The following is a 19,973-nucleotide window of genomic DNA, read 5'->3' on the forward strand; positions in this document are numbered from 1 at the left end:
TAATCCTGTATCTTGACTATGACTCATAAGTTTTGTTTTGTTTTGCTTTTTCCCCAGCAACAACCGAATCTCTGCAATGGGAGCCCGGCACCTCGGGTTGGGCCTCTGGGTCAACCAGACACTGAGGATTCTTGTTGTGAGTGCTAACCTCAAGAGGGAAGCCTCAGCACAGACCAGCCCTGTGCCTGTCCATTCAGATGCCTCCCCACAACATCACCAAACCCAGGGCCACTGGATGGGTGGCAGTGTACACAGACTCCAGACCCCTGATAGCGTCTCTGGGAGGGGGGTCTCCTGGATTACTTTTGCAACTACTTCCTTTTGCCATTCAGTCTCCCACCTCTGGCCTGGCCCATGCTGAGATTCACACTCCTCTTCTGTCCACCTATCCCTCCCAGCACTATGTCCTCAACAACACCTTGCTGACTTTCCTCCTCTTCCTTTTGGGGTGTTCCTCTGTGGAAAGTTGCCAGAGAACCCCTCACTTGGCATTCATCTCCCCTGCTCTTTCTCTTCTGTCCTGGAACCCAGGGTCAATGCAGGTGGATTGGTTTGCCACTGCTCAGACCTACCTGAGGCCTGTGTGTCTAAAGGGAGTTGCCTTTCTTCAGAGTTGCAGGTGCAAAGAGAGCCACTGAGCAGGGCTCAGAGTGGAAGATGGATAAGGGAGGGAGCCAGGCAAATGTGGAGAAAAATCTCTGAGGTTTGCTGTACCAATAGCTTGTGCTAGGGAACAGTATCACTAGCTCTGGGGACAGGGTTGGCATCTGGCTCTGCTCCCCATCTTCAGCCTTCCCAGGTCTTCTCTCATTAGCTTTCCCACTCCTTGCCCCTCAAAAACTGTGACCTCTCTCCCAAGCTTACATGCACCTCTCCAGCACTGACAGTCTCCTAATCACAATGAACTCTTGAGAGTTCGTCATGAATGCTTCACCTCCTTCTAGGGGTTGCCTCTCAGTGGGAGAAAACAAGTCAGAAGATGGGGGCCAGAGCCTGACCCATGTCTCTTCCCCACACTTTCCCTCCAGTATCCCCTCCAGCAGAGTGCTCAGGCTGTTGGTTCTTCTTTTTCTCCCTTTCTCAGGTTCTGTTAAGCTGTTAGTTTTCCCAGTTCTGTCCTTCCTTCCCTTCTGCTGCCTGATGATCTTTCTAAAATGACACATGCCCCTGTCACTTCCTACTAAACCTTTCACTTCTAATAAATCCAAGCTTTATACCTCATCTCTAATAGCACATCATGGGGATCTGCACTCTTCTAAACCCTGCTTCCAAGTTCATTGCTCTTCCCTCAGGCTCTTCAGAATTTGCATACACACACACACACACACACACACACACACACACACGCAGTATACTATTTCCCACCTTTGCTTTTGCTCCTGTTGTTCTTGCTGATATGCCCTATCAGCTTGGTTCTGGGATTTTACTCTCTAATGACGACCTCCCAGGTGGTATTGGCATGCACCCTTGCATTGAACTTACCACACTGAATTTTACATTTCTTTTGCCTCACCTTCCCTGAGCAACTGAACTCTTATTTAAGAATCCAGTGTGTTTTGTCTCCCAGCATGGAGCTGAATAGGTGCCTTGTCAGCATCCACTCCATTCCTCTCTTGCCCAGCTCAATATCCTCACCCAGGGCAATATGTCACACAGAAACACCTGTTGAGTTGAGGCAGTGGGGCCTTCCTTCCCACACTATGAGAAGAAGTGCCCTCATTCCCTTGCAGGTTGCTCTCAGCCTACCTGGACTCAGCTTCTCTTAGTTCTGTGTTGTCTTTCTTAGGTGTCCAGGAATCCCATGCAAATTGAAGGCTGCTCTCATCTCCTCAAGTCTGTCCGGGACAACCCAGCATCTTCACTAGAACTGCTAGATTACTCTGTAAGAGCTTTTTCTAAGCCATTTTCTGATCCTCCCAACAACCCTGTTACATCTCCATTTGACAGGAAAGAAATGGGGATTATAGAAACAAAGTGCTCTACTCAGATACACCAGTGGCAGGTGAGAGTTCCAACCCAGGTCTCAATGCAGGTCATGACACTACTGCAACTCTGCTCCCACTCTGGGCTGGCATCTGTATCCTGGTCTGACCTTGGGCCCCGACTCTGTTCTTCCTTGGCTGAAAGAGCAGAGGTGGAATTTGGGGACACCATGCTTAATATGCATGGATGTTTCGATCTGCAGGTTCAGCACTGGGCAAGGGTACCCTTCTTCCCTCCCCCATCCGAGTCAGTACTGCCTGCAGGTGGACTGCACTGCTGGAAGATCCATTTGTGTGACGGCAAGGGAATTAGAACCCACTTTTAATGCCATTTTAATTTTTTTCCTGTTTTATTTCTTTTTTTTTCTAGTTGGATAGTTTGCCTTTATTTTATTTGTTTATTTTTAAGTGGTACTGAGGACAGAACCCAGTGCCTCACACGTTTTAGGCAAGCGCTCTGCCACTAAGCCACAACCCCAGCCCAATTTTGCTTTTTTAGTATGGGAAAGAAATTTCACTCTTTTCTATTCTATGTCAATTCATCATTAAGGAGAGACTCCAGAATCACTTTGTGTATGTGTGTTGGGGGGTGTGCATGCACATGTGGTGTAGGGGATGGAACTCAGGACCTCACACATGCTCGGCAAACACTCTACCACGAAGCTATGTATCCAGCCTGACAGAATAGGAAGTTTTAAAGTCTGGTTACCAATCAGTGCTCATTCTAACCTAGATTATTTAATACACACTTGAGTCACAATCATACCAGAATTGTGAAAACAGTTCTAGTCTTCCTAGATTGTCCTTACAACTCCAAAGCCAGAAATGAGCATGATTTAACCATGTTTCTTCAGTTCTGAAAATGATTTATTTGTTTATTTTTTATGTTTTTTTAAAGAGAGAGAATTTTAATATTTATTTTTTAGTTTTTGGCGGACACAACATCTTTGTTTGTATGTGGTGCTGAGGATCGAATCCGGGCAGCACGCATGCCAGGCGAGCACGTTACCATTTGAGCCACATACCCAGCCCTTATTTTTTAGTTTTATATGGACACAATATCTTTATTTTTTGTGGTGCTGAGTATCGAACCCAGTGCCTTAGGCTTGCCAGGCGCGCACGCTACCACTTGAGCCACATCCTGAGCCCCTGAAAATGCTTCTCAACACTGTATCCAATCATTCTGGAATAAGGGGGGGTGGATAATATATACATTTGCCTGTTAAACTACATATTTATTCAATACAATATAGGTCATTAGCAGAGATCTCTAATATTTCAGAAATAGCACTGGTTTTGCAATTAGTTCATGCCTGGGACCAAATCCTGGGTTCATAAATGTGGGAACTTGCACAAGGTTCTGAACCAAAGAATCATCACACAAGCCAGGCTCTAATGTTCTATTTTCTAGTCTTTAACTGTTACCATTAGTCTAATCTGACTAACCCAGGTTTTATCCTCAGCTCTGAGGGGTATGCTTATGACTCTTGTAGTTGAAGTAAACTCCCTTCCAGAACTTAGCATTTTCTTTCTTTTTTTTTTTAAAGAGAGAGAGAGAGAGAGAGAATTTTTAATTATTTATTTTTTAGTTTTATGTGGACATAACATCTTTATTTTATTTGTACGTGGTGCTGAGGATCGAACCCAGTACCTCATGCATGCCAGGCCAGCACGCTACCGCTTGTGCCACATAACCAGCCCCTCAGCCTTTTCTTTATGTGAAATGGGGCTAATACCTGCCTTCCAGGGGCACTGTGTACAGGGAATGGGAACTACGTATAGTGGTGTGCATCTGTAGTCCCAGTTACTCAGGAGTCTGAGGCAGGAGGCTCTCTTGAGCCCAGGAGTTCAAGATCTGCCTTGGCATCACAGAAGGACTCCATCTGTGTTGAAGATAGTAAATTTAAAATTTTTAAAGTGAAAAAGATGGGATGAGATGATAGACCCTGTAGGTAAGACTTGCACAGAGAAAGTCTCAGTTAGTGTGCTAGTTCTCTTCTCCTCAGGCCTCTTCCCATGCTAAAGAGTGCCTAAAGATTAACGTGGATCTCAAGCAGCATATACCCATGTAACTATCCCCCCACATGGAGAAATAGAGCATGCCCTTAAAAGCCCTCCCCTCTTGAATCCCTTCCCTTTTCTATTTTAATTCTTTGGGCAGTGTGAGCTCGTCATCCATGGGAGAGAAACTGCCAAGAGGAACTTCTTGGGGACCTTGTGTACAAGTAATACAATCAAGTTCTCAGAAAGGAAGAATGCACTGTCTTATCATGAGTTTCTCCTAGGATATGCAGGTGAACAGAGAGTTTGATGACCTCGATAGCTCAGTGAAGGTGGAGATTCTTCCAGGGTTTTGCATAAAGACTGGTGCTCCCAGAGTGGACTATAAGAACGAGTTGCTGCCAGTCTTCAGACCACCCCCACCAGCATCTGCTCCTAAATGACTTTGGAAGGTGGCTTCCTCATCTCCCAATTAGTCACTTCAGTTTCCACTTGGTGGACTACTCCACTCATGATACTTGTATCTTCCTCTCTGCTCCATGGACCCTGCTATAATCTAGGCCTTCCTTTGCCATCACTCATTCATGTAACACATTGGTGTGGACACAGGGTGAAAGATGTCCCTGTTCATCTTCCATATGTTCCTGTTTTGGTGACCTTGGAAGACAAAATATAAGAAGCAGTACATATCGCACTCCCAACTACTTGCAAAAATGCAACTTGTCACAGCCCTTTGGGAAGGCAATTTGTTATTATACACTGAGAGTCATCAAATTGTCCTTTTTGATCCAAATGTTTGTGTAATTTTTTCTACAGAACTAATCAGAGATGCACAAAAAAATTGTTGCCTGAAGATGTTCACTGAAATGCTGTTTATGATAATGAAAAGTAGAAGTAACTTAAATGCCCACTAACTAAGATTTGGAACTCTGCAAATGTTAAAACCCCCATGCTCAAACAAAATTGAAGAATTCATGAAAGTACACAAATAGACATGATTAATCTAAATTTTTTTTCCTTTTGGAATTAACACCCGGGGTTGTTTTTTTTTTTTTTGAACAACTGAGCCTCATTCTCAGTCCTTTTTAAAAAATTTACCTTTTTTTAAAAATTTTTACACTGGGTCTTGCAACATTCTTAGGGCCTTTCTAACTTGATGCTTTCTGAGTTGTTGGGATTACAGGTGTGTGCCACCACACTCAGTTTACATAATTTACATAATAGTTTACATAATTAATCTAAAGTATGAAAATCAGGATTAATTTTGGTAATTTCTCAAATGGTTAATCATAGTATTGCCATGTTAGCCAGTAATTTTACCCCCCAGGTATATACTCATATAAACACAAACACATGGTTAATGCCAAAACTTGTACATGAATGTTCTAGGTGGGTGCTATGGCACAGGCTTTGAATCCCAGTGACTCAGCAGGTTGAGGCAGAAAGACCACAAGTTGGATACCAGTCTCAGCAATTTTGCTAGAACCTCAGCAACTTAGCAAGACTTTCATCTACTTAGTGAGACCCTAGCTCAAAAAAAAATGTAAGTACTGGGGATATAGCTGTGTCATATATCATCCCTTGCTTCAATACCCAGTATTTTTAAAAAGAAAATTTAGGGGCTGGGGATGTGGCTCAAGCGGTAGCGTGCTCGTCTGGCATGCCTGCAGCCAGGGGTTTGATCCTGAGCACCACATACAAACAAAGATGTTGTGTCTGCCAATAACTAAAAACTAAAATATTAAAAAATTCTCTCTCTCTCTCTCTCAAAAAAAAAGAAAATTTATATCAGCATTACAAAAAATGGAAATATTCACCAGCAGATAAATACAATGTGGCATATTCATCCATAATAATGGAATATTATTCTGTAATCAAAAGGAATAAAACTTGTAGTGAACAAAATGTTCCACAGTTCATTTGGGTTATGAGTATATAATTCTGTGAATATATTAAAAGCAATTAAATTGTATCCAGTATTTTGAGAGAATTTTATGATATTTGAATTGTATGTCAGTATAACTGTTTTTTAATAAAGGCAAAATATTAATACATATCATATGGATGAAACTTGAAACCATTATCTTAAGGGAAGGAAGCCAATCACAAGACCATATATGATGTGATTCTATTTATATGTAATATCAAGGATAGGTAAATATATAGAGACAGTATATTATGGGGGAATTAAGGGTTGACAGATATAGGATATGGGTTTCTTTCCAGGATGATAAAAATGTTCTAAAACTGGGCTATTATTGTAGTTCAGTAGTTGAATACTTGCCTAGCATGTGTGAAGCACTGGGTTCAATTCTCAGCACCACATATAAATAAATAAAATAAAAGTTCACTAACAACTAAAAAAATACTTTTAAAAATGTTCTGAAGCTGATTATGTTCACGTTGCACACTTGACTGATAAACTAAAAGCCAAGCCCAATGTGATGGTGTCTTTAGTCCCAGCTACTCAGAAGGCTGAGGCAGGAGGATGGCTTTATTTAAGGAGTTTGAGACTAGCCTGGGCAACATAATGAGACCCCCTCTCAATAAACAAAGAAAAAATTATCAAATTCTATACTGCAAATGAGTAAATTCTACCACGCGGCCTGCGCAGTGGTTTCATTAATGAGGTTCTAGGCATAAAGTTAGTTAGACGAGATCGAAATAAAAACACAAGACTCAATTACCTTAATTCTATTGCTAGGTCCGAGACGGCTCCCCTCTCTGGTTCGCTCCTCTAGCCGCCCAGCAGGGCAGCAAGGATTACTCAGGGCTAGCAGGAGAGAGAGAGCGAGCACGCCGGGGAGTAGCCTTTTATTAGGGAACCAGAGATTCAGGGGAGAATTCCATCCAATGAAGGTTGAGGGGGGGCTGCACTCCAAGGTCAGGGTCAGCGATTGGGTCCCTGGGGTCAGTGGTCAGGCACACCCCCACACGGATGGGCTCTCTCATCAGGAGAGGGACGGGAAAAACTTCGACATTTGCCAAAGTGCCTCAGACCCTCAATGGGAGGCACCCGATCACGTGTGAGAATGGCTTCCCACAGTAAATTATACAGTATGTGTATTAAATTCCAAGAGACTTGTTAAAATGACAAAAATAGCTCCACTGAAATATTAAGCTTATCTCTACAATGTGGGTTTATGGGTGATTTTTAATTTTGTTTTCCTACTGTTTCCACACTTTCTATTCTGAATGTGTTAACTTTATAATAAGAAAAATAATTATTACTTTAAAACACAACCTAATGAGGACTACAATTAAGTCGTGTATGTTAGCTGCAGGGCAGGCTGAACAAATGTTAGCTGCAGGGTGGGCTGAACACTCACCATCACCCATCTGGTTCCTTATCTCTTGTTTGCCTTAAGGCTGAACACTCAACCCCCACCATCTGGTGCAAAGGAAACACACATATGGCCCCTGCTTGGTCTGTCTGAAGGCAGAAGATGATACCCTTAGCAACTACTGTATGATCCAATCATTGTATACCAACAAGGCAGCTTGTAGATCTAGAGACCCCATTAGATTTTGGCTGTAAGAACTTTCCTGCAGGAACTCTCTCTCTCTCTTTCTTCTCTCGCTTTCTCTCTCTTCTGCTTTGCTCTCACCCACCCCCTCAGTTTGCCCTCTCTCCCTTTTTCTCTCTCTCGCTTTGCTCTCTTTGCTCTCTCCTTCTCTTTCTTCTCTTTCCTCTCCTTCTCTCTCTCTCTGTCTCCGCTTTTTCCTCCAGTCAATCAGACACTGCTGCAATAAAGATCCCTTGGTTGCTCTGAGTGTCATGGTCACTTTCCTTTCAGTGTACATGATGAAGTTGGACCCTTTAAGAAGGAGGGTGCTGTAAAATGAACTAAATATGTCCCCCCCCAAAAAAATAATATGTTTAAAATCTAATCCCCTATGTGACTGTATTTGGTGACAGGGAAGGAGAGAATTAAGGATAAATGAGGTTAAATATATGAGGGCCATATAGCCTAATTTAACCTTAATTAAATGATACAAAGAATTATTGTCAAGAGACCAGGTATTTTGCATGCTACTATCATGTGAGGACATGATGTCAAGTGGCCGTGTGCTACCATATGAGTACATAGTGAAAGAGTGCCTTTATACAAGATAGAAAGAGAGGTCTCTCTTCCTTCTACCCTCAAAAACTGTGGGAACTTAAATTGCTTTTGTTTCAGCCAGTCTATGGTATTCTGTTATTGCAACCTGGGGCTGACTAATAAAGAATTTGCTCTCCTTAGTAAAAGAGGAAGGGAATGCCATAACTTTTTGCTTTCCCTCCCTCTCATCAGACCTCCCTGCATTTTCCTTGTACCAAGGGGCTGTTTCTAAGCATATACCTGATGGTACTCTTCAGAGACTCTTCTTACTTCAGGAAAGTCCCTAGTTCTTGATGTGATGTGCCTTATTGTAACGAATGAGTTCGAAACGCTTTTTTTAAACATAGAGAGTTAAAGGTTTGCTCCCTCTCAGGAGACACCAGGAGGCCCCATTCTGGCCATGAGCAGGAATTCCTCCTCCCATGCTTTTCCCAAAAGTGAAATGCACACTGGATCTTAAAGGAATCTGAAATGATTTTTAAGAATGGAAGAATTGGGGGGGCTGCGGTTGTGGATTAGTGGTAGAGTGCTTGCCTAGAATGTGTGAGGCACTGGGTTCCATTCTCAGCACACATAAAAATAAATAAAATAAAAGTCCATTGACAATTATAAACTATTTAAAAAAAAGAAAGGAAGGAAGAATTGATGATTACTCCAAAGTTCTTCAAAATGGGCACTAGTTTGCAATCCAGATCTTCAGCATAGAAGGTGTGCCCTCCCTCTCCCTAGTGCCTAGAAATCCACCTCTTCTCTCACTAAAGAAGGGTTCAGTTCCCCAAAATTGCCCAGTTCCCATATGCTCAAAGAAAATGACTTTTCTGCACCTGAGAAAGCACGGAAGAGGGGGTTGTATTGATTTTCATAGATGGCAGGAAGGCCTCTTGGAGGTCATCATGTTCAGAAAACGAAATATATTCAAGAACAGGGAGGCAAGCACACCTGGGGCTCTAGGATGTCGGAGACAAAACGTAATCCCCATTTAGGATTCATAAGCAAAGGCCTTAACTTGCACGATAATGTCCTGCTCCCGACAAACGGGGTTAAAGCTGCTCCAATCCAAGGTTCTGAGGACTCTTGAAGCCCCACGCGCACTGCAGCCACCGATGACTCTACAGCCTTCCCGCCGAAACCCTATCCAACCAGAAAGCTCCATCATTCTGAGTCGAGTAAAATGACCAATCAAAATGAAATCTGGGGCCTCGGCCCGCCCTGTGGAGCTCTGGACCAATGACCAACTGAGCATTGGGAGTTAATACTCTCCAGCGCGCACCGCCGCGTTGCTGCACGCATTTGGATAGATAAGGTTGGCTGTGTACTAAAGAGGCGTCGCGGAGGGAGATCAACATGGTAGGATCCTGCGACGGAGGGCGCTGCCGACTAGGCGCGCGGGGGGAGGGGAGGGCATTCAAAATCCACTACGCAGCCAGGCGGCTAGGCAGAGGGACCTACCAGTGCTTAGGGTGCGGGGCTGAGCTGGGAGAGGAGCCAGGAGGAGTGTTCTTCGACCCAGAAGGCAAGAGAGACCCAGATGGAGAGAGATGTGTAGTAGGGAGTGTAGAAAGCGTGGGGGCAAATACATTCGGTTCCCAGAGTTGAGCTGTATAAGAACCAGGGTGGCATCCACGTTTAGAAGTTTTTGTTTTAGAAGACACTCATGGCTTGACTTGGCAGAACAGAGATGTTAGGCAGTCTCTAAGGGAACAAAAAATACCAGTGAGGTCGTACAGACAGTGCGGTTTCACAGTTTCACAGCTTTCTGGTCTGGGATCTTCCCTACAAAACTAAAAATTATGGGGATCCCAAAGAGCTTCACTGTGGTTAATAGCTGCTGCTGTTTGTCATATTAGAAATTAAAACAAAAGAAGTTTTAAAACTATTTATTTATTTAAAAGAAACGCATGTTATTATAAATAATAACTATTTAAGCCTGAGTAGCAAATGTTTGTTAGGTTCCCCCCCCCCTCAAATTTTAAAAAGGCATCTAAGGATGCCTAAAATCCAATCTACTCTGGAGGCTGAGACAGGAGGATCACTCAAGTCATACTGTATTTAGTACGAGGACATGGGGTTTATATAATAGTCTGTCATACTACTTAAGAATAGAAATGTTGTAATGTTTTGAGCAACTAATAAAATTTTTTTAAAAATGAATAGAAATGTAATAAAATTAGCAGTTTTTAAGTCACTTCCTCAAGGAAATTTTTCAATGAAACTGATTTTTTTTCCTCTAAGTTTATGGGGGTGGTGCCATTGCCTTGATCACTGCTAAGGTGTCAGCAGTTTTATGCACCCTTTCTGCACCCACTAGGTACTTGGGAGCTCCCCTGAGGACTGTTTTGGGAAAAGAGATAAGCAGAAACAAAGAAGCATTGATTAGAGGAGGCACATCTTTATTATAAAGCAAAGGGAGGGCGGTTGCAGATTTGGTGGCAGGAAGTGATATACCTGCATAAGTATAAAACAAGGTCAGCTACAAAGAATATAGCCAGATTATTGGCCTGGGGTTTGAAAAGATTGGATGAAATTTCCAATAATTTTTTCCTTCAGTGCCTGAGATTGAACCCAGGACCTCATACATCTTAGGCAAGTACTCTACCACTGATTTGCATCCCCGGCACACAAGTAATTTATTTTCAGAGGAGACCAAAGAAATGTAAAGTTTGATCAAAGAAATGTAAAGTTGGAAGATCAGTGTGAGGTTGGCAATGCTGAATTAATATGGGAGTTCTCTTGAAAGCAAGGGTGGATTTACCTGGTTGCTAGGATTTGGCTCTTTTTTTCTTTTTTCTTTTCTTTTTCTTTCTTTTTTGGAAATGAGGAAATTAAGAGGGCTGGAAATGTAGCTTAGTGGAAGAGGACATGCTTGCATATGGGAAGCACTGGGGTTCATCCCAACACAACAACAACAAAAGAAAAAGACAAGAAAAACAAAAGTAATGTCAGATTTGCCAAGTCAGATCTTACTGATTCAGGGTTAGCAGAATGCCAGTGATGCCATCCTGTGAAATACAGAGTGTCTGGATTTCAGTAATGAAAAACCCTGTATTGTTGGATGGCTTCAAAAGGATTTTCCCAGAGTGCTGAGCAATTTCCTCAGAAGAGCAAGTTTCTTGCATTAAGAGGGAAATTTCTTGCTGTGGTTAAATTATGTAGAGTTTATTTGAGGTAAGGAAACATCACCTGTACATCTCCCAGAAGCAGAGCAGGTTCTGAGAACTCCATCTGATAACATGATCTGAGAGTATTCATTGAGAAACTGAAGTGAAACCTAGAGACCAACTTCACTGGCAATAGCCTAGTCAATCAAATAGTCAAATGGTTGCAGTTTAGATACTCACTGTTTACAGGTGACTCAGTCAGCTGATTCCAGAAACTTCTGCAACCAGCTAAGGCTTATTTACTCTGATTGAACCCTGAATTGGGTCGGTCTTTTGAGCCCATTGCAGGTGCCCAGTTCAAATGCGTAGCCTCCTACAAAATATCCTTTAACATTTGGCATTAGAGAAGTTCCTTCTGGAACTGAATGATCCATTAGGGATGATGGGGGTTTGTTGCATCATGTTAATTTTGTTATGGGGGGTGGGTGGAGAGGGCACCAGGGATTGAATTCAGAATAACTTGACCATTAAGCCCTATTTTGTATTTTATTCAGAGACCAGGTCTCACTGAGTTGCTTAGTGCCTTGCTTTTGCTGAGGCTGGCTTGGAACTCATGATCTTCCTGTTTCAGCCTCCTGAGTCACTGGGATTACAGGCATGCGCCACTGTGTCCATGTGGATTTTTTTTTTTTTTATGCACTACAGAGTCTGAGATTTGGTGCTCCTATAAAAGGAAATAGCATATCGAATGGGTGTAGTCCCTCAATTTTATTTGATCTCCTCTATGTATTTGCGAAGGCAATATATTTACAGTTGAATAAGTAGCTAGTGAGTGTGCAGTTACCTCCCCTCCAGAAATAGATGCTTCATTGAAGATAGGTATTTTTGTTTTTTGAGATTACTTAAAAAGAGTACAATTGATAAAGTTATGGATAGCTGTTTTTTTTTTTTTTTTTGATGGTAAAGAAACGATCAAGAGGGCTGCGGATATAGCGAGATGGTAGAGTGCTTGCCTTATATGCAAAAGGCCCTGGGTTCTAATCCCCAGCAGCACCACCACCACAACAAAAAAAAAAAAAAAAAAGAAGAAAAGAAAAGAAAGAAAGAAAGAAAGAAGACATCAAAAGACAGTTTACTTGGGAGGCTTAGGCAGGAGGACCATGAGTTCAAAGCCAGCTTCAGCAAAAGCGAGGTGCTAAGGAACTCAGTGAGGATTCTCTAAATAAAATACAAAATGGGGCTGGGGATGTGGCCCAGTGGTCGAGTTGCCCCTAAGTTCAATCCCTACTACGCCTTGCCACCAAAAAAAAAGACATTGAGGTATAAGAGCACTTGTGATATCTGGGAGTCATTATATACTCCTAGACTTAAAGGGGTGGGGAGAGAAGGGGAGGGAATGATTACTAGAAGTTGAGAGGGTATCTTTTTGAAGAGTACTGACTTTTGAAAGTAAGTTGTGGTCTGGATAAAGGGACTCAGGCAGTCCATTGTAGTCTGGCATGGAGGGAGCATCCTGACTACATTTGCTATAATCTCAAGTTCCTGCCACTGCTGGCTACTGGGAAAACCAACCAGAAGCCATAGGGCAAGAGTTAAAATGTCTCAGCAGTCAAGCACAGTGGCACATACCTATTATTCTGGTTACTGAGGAGGCTGAAGCAGGAGGATGGCAAGTTTGAGTCCAGTCAGGACAACTTATTGAGATCCTGTCTAAAATAAAAAATGTAAAGTAGCTCAGTGAGAGCGCACCACAGGGTTCAATTCCCAGTACCAAACACACACATGGTCTTAGCCTCTGTCCTCTAAAGTATCAGAGACAGGTAATACTACTTATCTATGAAGTAGGAGGAGGAGTAAGTAGGATAGAGAATGATATTTTGCCCTCAGCAATCTGTCTGAGCAGATGGAAAACACAGAGTGAATACCTGGGCTTGGGCCATGGTTATTTGGAACCTAGTCTATCTTTCTTTTTTTCTTTTTTTTTTAATCTGTTTTTTTTTTATTGGTTGTTCACAACATTACAAAGCTCATGACATATCATATTTCATAGATTAGATTGAAGTGGGTTATGAACTCCCAATTTTACCCCAAATGCAGATTGCAGAATCACGTCGGTTACACATCCACAATTTTACATAATGCCCAATTAGTAATTGTTGTATTCTGCTACTTTTCCTATCCCCTACTATCCCCCCTCCCCTCCCCTCCCATCTTCTCTCTCTACCCCATCTATTATAATTCATTTCTCTCCTTGTTAATTTTCCATTCCCCTCACAACCTCTTATATGTAATATTGTATAGCAATGAGGGTCTCCCTTCATTTCCATGCAATTTCCCTTTTCTCTCCCTTTCCCTCCCATCTCATGTCTCTGTTTAATGTTAATCTTTTCTTCCTGCTCTTCCTCCCTGCTGTGTTCATAGTTGCTCTCATTATATCAAAGAAGACATTTTGTATTTGTTTTTTAGGGATTGACTAGCTTCACTAAGCATAATCTGCTCTAGTGCCATCCATTTCCCTGCAAATTCTATGATTTTGTCATTTTTTATTGCTGCATAGTACTCCATTGTGTATAGATGCCACATTTTTTTTATCCATTCATCTATTGAAGGGCATCTGGGTTGGTTCCACCCTAGTCTATCTTTCCTTGCTTAACTCTTCATTTCATTATCTGTTGCCCAGTGCACAAACTGCTCTATCTTCCTCAGTTCCCATTATAAGCCACAATAAGGAGTTCATTATTAACGTTACATGGCTTGCAGGCTTTAAAAAGAATCCTGGTTTTGCAAAGAGGTTTTAAGTTCTGTGGCTGACTGTGCCACTTAACAGCTAGAGTGGCATAGAGCAATTCAGGTAGAGAACAGGGGTTGAAAGTGAAGTTTATGAAAGTGCCAGTCACTGAGACACTGTTCAAATACTAACCTTTAATGCTTTGCATGCTATATGGTTTCATTTCCCTTGAAGAGGAGTGGGTTTCATGTTTACATTCTGGTTCCCAGCGCGAGTGTATCTCTATCCACGTGGGGCAGGCAGGTGTCCAGATCGGCAATGCCTGCTGGGAACTGTACTGCCTTGAACATGGAATTCAGCCCGATGGTCAGATGCCAAGTGACAAAACCATTGGCGGCGGGGATGACTCATTCAACACGTTCTTCAGCGAAACCGGGGCTGGCAAGTACGTGCCCAGAGCAGTGTTTGTGGACCTGGAGCCCACCGTGGTTGGTAGGTGCTCAGGCCCGCAGGGAGGCCTTCCTGGGAGGGTGGGAAAGCCTTGGTAAAGTCCCACGTGGACTCCTTGAATCCCTGTGCAGAAAGGAGGGATGTTGAAGCCTATGCTCCCAACATTGCTGGGTGAGGAACTCACTGGTGTGGACTGAAGGTTCTTGACTGTGGGATTCACGCACCTACCTCAGGAAACCTGCCCTGCAGAGAAAAGCTGGTAGCCAGCAGTAAGCTGGGCTGCAGAGAGATTCCCTCCCGGCTGTCTGCTGGTCAGGTGGCTCCCGTGCACACCCAGTGCAGGGTGTACAGCCTTCATTCCCTCCTTCATGCCACCCACACTGACATGCTGACACACTATAGTCTTGAGCTGCCCGGAGACTGGAAACTTAAGTGTAGAACATTCATTGGGTTCCTCTAGATTGGAAGTCCTAGGTAGTTTCCCATAAGAGGTGGAAAACAGAGCACCTTTCATTGGTTCCCCTGGGACATAACAGAATACTGATTTTCCAACCTGTGTGACCTGGGCAACATGCAATTCCCTGATGTCATGGCCCCGCTGAAGTCATGCTAACTTGGTGACTGCAGGTTTATGAGTGAGTTTTTAATTGTTCCCTTTGATGTAGCTAGAGGTAGGAAAGAAAGATGTACCTGGAGAATCACCCATATGGGCATGTGAGCATTTTGCCCTCAGTGGGAAATGATCCTGCTGGCATTTGTATATCTGTTGACTCTACCTTACTACAGCCATAAGTGGCATTTGTGCCAGCATGTGCTTTGTAGATTCAGCGCTCTCATGGCTGTGTCCACCTTAATGAGTACAGCAGGCCAGAGAGACTCTCAGAACATGGGGTTTTTTTTGTAGATGAAGTGCGCACGGGGACCTACAGGCAGCTCTTCCATCCAGAGCAGCTGATCACTGGGAAGGAAGATGCGGCCAATAATTATGCCAGAGGCCATTACACCATTGGCAAGGAGATCGTAGACCTGGTCCTGGACCGGATTCGCAAACTGGTAGGAAGAGCACCAAGGAGGCTTCTTGAAGAGGTTCCCGGGTGGGGGGGATGGTGGGCCTTGGATTGTGAAGGGGAGGTCATCTGGGGAGGTCTTAGGTCAGGTTCTGGGATCTGACCAAGTCTGCAGAGTCTTCTTGTATGGTGTCTGCTGAGATGCATTGATAGCTGTCTCTTGTCTGCTTTGGCTTCTGAGGGTAATGCCTGCTGGTTAGGCACTTTATTTGAGTCCATGTGAACTTGTGAGAGCACAGAGAAGAGAGCCTGGCCTGTTGGAGTTTGGTGGTGTGTCTTCCACAGCCTTTGGCTCACATTGTGTGGTTTCTTGCAGGCGGATCTGTGCACAGGACTGCAGGGCTTCCTCATCTTCCACAGCTTTGGAGGCGGCACGGGCTCCGGGTTCGCTTCTCTGCTCATGGAGCGGCTGTCAGTGGACTATGGCAAGAAGTCCAAGCTGGAATTTGCCATCTACCCAGCTCCGCAGGTTTCCACAGCCGTGGTAGAGCCCTACAACTCCATCCTGACCACCCACACGACCCTCGAGCACTCCGACTGTGCCTTCATGGTGGACAACGAAGCCATCTATGACATCTGTCGGCGCAACCTGGACATCGAGCGGCCCACGTACACCAACCTCAATCGTCTCATTGGGCAGGTCGTGTCTTCCATCACGGCCTCCCTGCGGTTTGATGGGGCCCTGAACGTGGATCTGACGGAATTCCAGACCAACCTGGTGCCTTACCCCCGCATCCACTTCCCCCTGGCCACCTACGCCCCAGTCATCTCGGCAGAGAAAGCCTATCATGAGCAGCTCTCGGTGGCCGAGATCACCAATGCCTGCTTTGAGCCGGCCAACCAGATGGTGAAGTGTGACCCTCGCCATGGCAAGTACATGGCCTGCTGCATGTTGTACAGGGGAGACGTGGTCCCAAAAGATGTCAATGCAGCCATCGCCACCATCAAGACCAAGCGCACCATCCAGTTTGTGGATTGGTGCCCCACTGGGTTTAAGGTAGGACTGGGTGCTGTCTAGTCATCATGCTTGTCAGCAAACAGCATGCCTGAATTTTCATGATACTCCTGAGAACACAAATCCTTTTGGGAGTCAGTGCTTTTTTACTTGGGCTAGGCTCTTGGATATAAATTAGTGAATCAGAGTAATTTATTCATTGATATCTCTTGAATTTTCTTTCTGAATCGCACTATGTATTTGTAATGAGCAGTTTTAAAAATTTTTGTTAAACCCATGAGTGTTTTTCCCACTTTTCAAGTTTATTTATTTATTTATTTATTTATTTTTAAAGAATATCTCTATTTTATTTTTATATGGTGCTGAGAATTGAACCCAGTGCCTTATGCATGCTAGGCAAGCATGCTACCACTGAGCCACATCTCCAGCCCCTCAACTTTATTTATTTATTTACTTATTATTATCTTTTTTTTAAATTTTTTTAATATTTATTTTCTTTAGATTTCTGCGGACACAACATCTTTGTTTGTATGTGGTGCTGAGGATTGAACCTGGGCCGCACGCATGCCAGGCGAGCGCACTACCCCTTGAGCCACATCACCAGCCTATTACTTATTATTATCTTTTTGCTGGTGCTTGGGATTGAACTCAGGGCCTTATGCATGCTAGGCAAGCAATGTACCAACTGAGCTCTATGTCCTCAGTCCCATATTTTTTATTTTGAAATGGTCTGGCTATGTTGCTGAGGCTGGCCTTGAATTTGGGATCCTCCCACTCAATTCCCATGTTACTGGAATTACCACACCTGGTGCACTTATATTTATATTTTTTAATAGAATATAGTATTTTCTGAAGAACTTTTGTACCCCATTCTGATGGTAGAATTAGTGTGGGTACATTGGTGATTAATGTGTGTCTTTTTAACTATTTCGAATTTGGGTGTTACTAAAACAGACTATTGTCAGCTAATCTCACTTTATTGTATAGGTATGTAGAAACTAATTTCAGTTTCAATATCCTATGGATTATCCAATTTAAGGAAAAACCTCCACGAATCTTTTTGTGCTGAAAATGGCAATATGTATTTTTTCTTTTAGCTTAGAAATTCTGGTGTGAGTTTTATCAAACACAAAACTTGAGTCACCTCTCCACTGGTACAAGATAGAAACTGCTATCTATCTACTCAGTTTTTCTAATAGTAGTTTCCTAAATCCTGTTGATTCTTAAAACTAGTTGTCCTTGGGCAAGTTGGCTTGTCTTGGCTAGATTTTGTTTGGCTTTCTTTTTCTTTCTTTCTTCCTTCTTTTCTTCCATCCTCAGGCATCAAGCCCAGCAAGTTGTGTATACTAGGAGAGCACTTTACCATTGAGCTCTTGTCTTTGGTTTTCATGCTATGTTTCCTGGGTTAGCTAGCCCCTTATTGCTTCTGGTGGCTCTACTGCAGTAGGTTATTTTAAAAATATTTTTAATTGTCAATGGACCTTTATTTTGTTTATTTATATGCAGTGCTGAGAATTGAACCCAGTGCCTCACACATGCCAGGCATGTGCTCTACCACTGAGTCACAATCCCTTTAGATTCTTTATTTTATTTTATTTTTTGTAGTTGTATATGGACAGGATGCCTTTATTTTATTTATTCATTTTTATGTGGTGCTGAGGATTGAACTCAGTGCCTCACGCATGCTAGGCAAGCACTCTACCACTAAGCCACAGCCACAGCCCATACAGTAGGTCCTTATCTAGTAATTTTTGCTCTGGGTTTTCTTCTCTAGATCAGGGGTTTACACAGTTGTTAAACTGGCTGCCAAATTTTATAAATAAGGTTTAGTCTGACTAGTCACACTTGGTCACTTACAAATTGTTTATGGTTTTGCAATATCAGCCCAATTGAGCAGTTTGGACAAAGAATTGTGAAATGTGGAATTTTTACTTTATCACTCTTTACAGAACAAGTTTGGTTCATCCCTGCTCTAGTTGTTACTACACAATTCTGCCAAAACTTGTGGTCAAGTTACTCCCTGATTCTGAAACATGGAATGCTTCCCCTTTGGTATCTCCTTGAGCATGTCATTCCCTCTCCCCGATTAAGACACAGATAGGCCACCTTCTGCCACTGTGGTAGTAGTATTCACATGACCTTTGATCGGCTACCTTCGTATATATCACAAGGGTTGGTTGCTGGGTCAGAAGTGGGGGATATTCCCTGAGCCTTTCAGTTATATACAGTTTTCAGGATTTATCTGGGTGGAAAATATTTTGGTTACAGAAATTCACCATCTTGTTATGGAGAAAATCCACAAAGAACACAAGGTAGTGTGTTTTCAGAGAGAAGATGGAGTCCTTTCCCTTAGTACCATAGTTATCATAGTTGCTTAGACCCAGCCCTTCAGGCACTTGAGACTGAGCCAAGGATGACTAACTCCAAGGCTTATTTTTCCCTGCTTTTTCCTTTTCTGGAACCATTACCCTGTTGACCCAGCACTATGTGTGATACAAAGAAGGCCTCAGTGCTTGTTTGCAGAGTCAACTGAGCTTCTCAGAGGGTCATCAGAGGGCTCCTGTAGTGTATCTTTATATGAGGAAAAGTAGCCACCATTTCTGGGTTTCATGGAATGCTTTCTTCCCTGGCAGGTGGGCATTAACTACCAGCCCCCCACAGTGGTGCCTGGAGGAGACCTGGCCAAGGTGCAGCGGGCTGTGTGCATGCTGAGCAACACCACTGCCATCGCCGAGGCCTGGGCCCGCCTGGACCATAAGTTCGACCTCATGTATGCCAAGCGGGCCTTTGTGCACTGGTATGTGGGCGAAGGCATGGAGGAAGGGGAATTCTCAGAGGCCCGAGAGGACCTGGCAGCGCTGGAGAAGGATTATGAAGAGGTGGGCGTGGATTCTGTGGAAGCAGAGGCTGAAGAAGGGGAAGAATATTGAGTGGAAAGATGAGACTGGCATGCATTCCTTGTCAACTCTTCTGCCACCCCTCAGCATAGGTGCCTTCACATTGTTTACAATTAAAGTTTCAGTATAAACCCTAAATTTTTGTGTGCTGCATAACTCTGTCCATAGGAGTGGATAGGATTTTAGAACCACACAGAAGGCCAGTCCAGGCTCCATAGTCTACTGTACTAAAGAGGGACTTGGGGATTATATTAAGGAACCACTGCCGAAGTGATTTGACCTGATGGAAGTATTTCAAATCTAGTTTCAACCGGGTGTGGTGATACATGCTTGTAATCCCAGCAGCTTGGGAGGCTGAGGCAGGATTCACAAATTCAACTCAGTAACTTAGCAAGGCCCTATGCAACTTAGACACTATCTCAAACTAAAAAAATAAAAGGATTTGGGATGTGGGGCTGGGATTGTGGCTCAGTGGTAGAGCGCTCACTTAGCATGGGTGGGACCTGGGTTCGATCCTCAGCACCACATAAAAATAAAGGCATTGTGTTTTGTTCATCTATACCTAAAAAATAAAATGTTAAAAAAAAAAAAAAAGGACTGGGGATGTGGATCAGTCATTAGGCACCCCTGAGATCAATCCTTGATAAACACACACACACACACACACACAAAATCCAGTTTCAAAGCATAAA

The 19,973-nt window shown here is 43.3% G+C and overlaps 1 protein-coding gene across 1 annotated transcript; it reads left to right on the plus strand.

Moving 5' to 3' along the window:
- The first annotated feature begins 9,406 nt into the window (after window positions 1-9,406).
- On the plus strand, window positions 9,407-19,314 carry LOC113191816 (tubulin alpha-3 chain). Its single transcript, XM_077796154.1, has 5 exons — window positions 9,407-9,433; window positions 14,182-14,404; window positions 15,267-15,415; window positions 15,746-16,426; window positions 19,018-19,314. Exons 1-5 carry the CDS (start codon window positions 9,431-9,433, stop codon window positions 19,312-19,314), a joined length of 1,353 nt encoding a protein of 450 aa, XP_077652280.1. The 5' UTR covers window positions 9,407-9,430.
- The last annotated feature ends 659 nt before the right edge of the window (window positions 19,315-19,973 follow it).

Source organism: Urocitellus parryii, chromosome 3 (genome assembly GCF_045843805.1).
Source record: "Urocitellus parryii isolate mUroPar1 chromosome 3, mUroPar1.hap1, whole genome shotgun sequence".
Taxonomy (NCBI): Eukaryota; Metazoa; Chordata; class Mammalia; order Rodentia; family Sciuridae; genus Urocitellus; species Urocitellus parryii.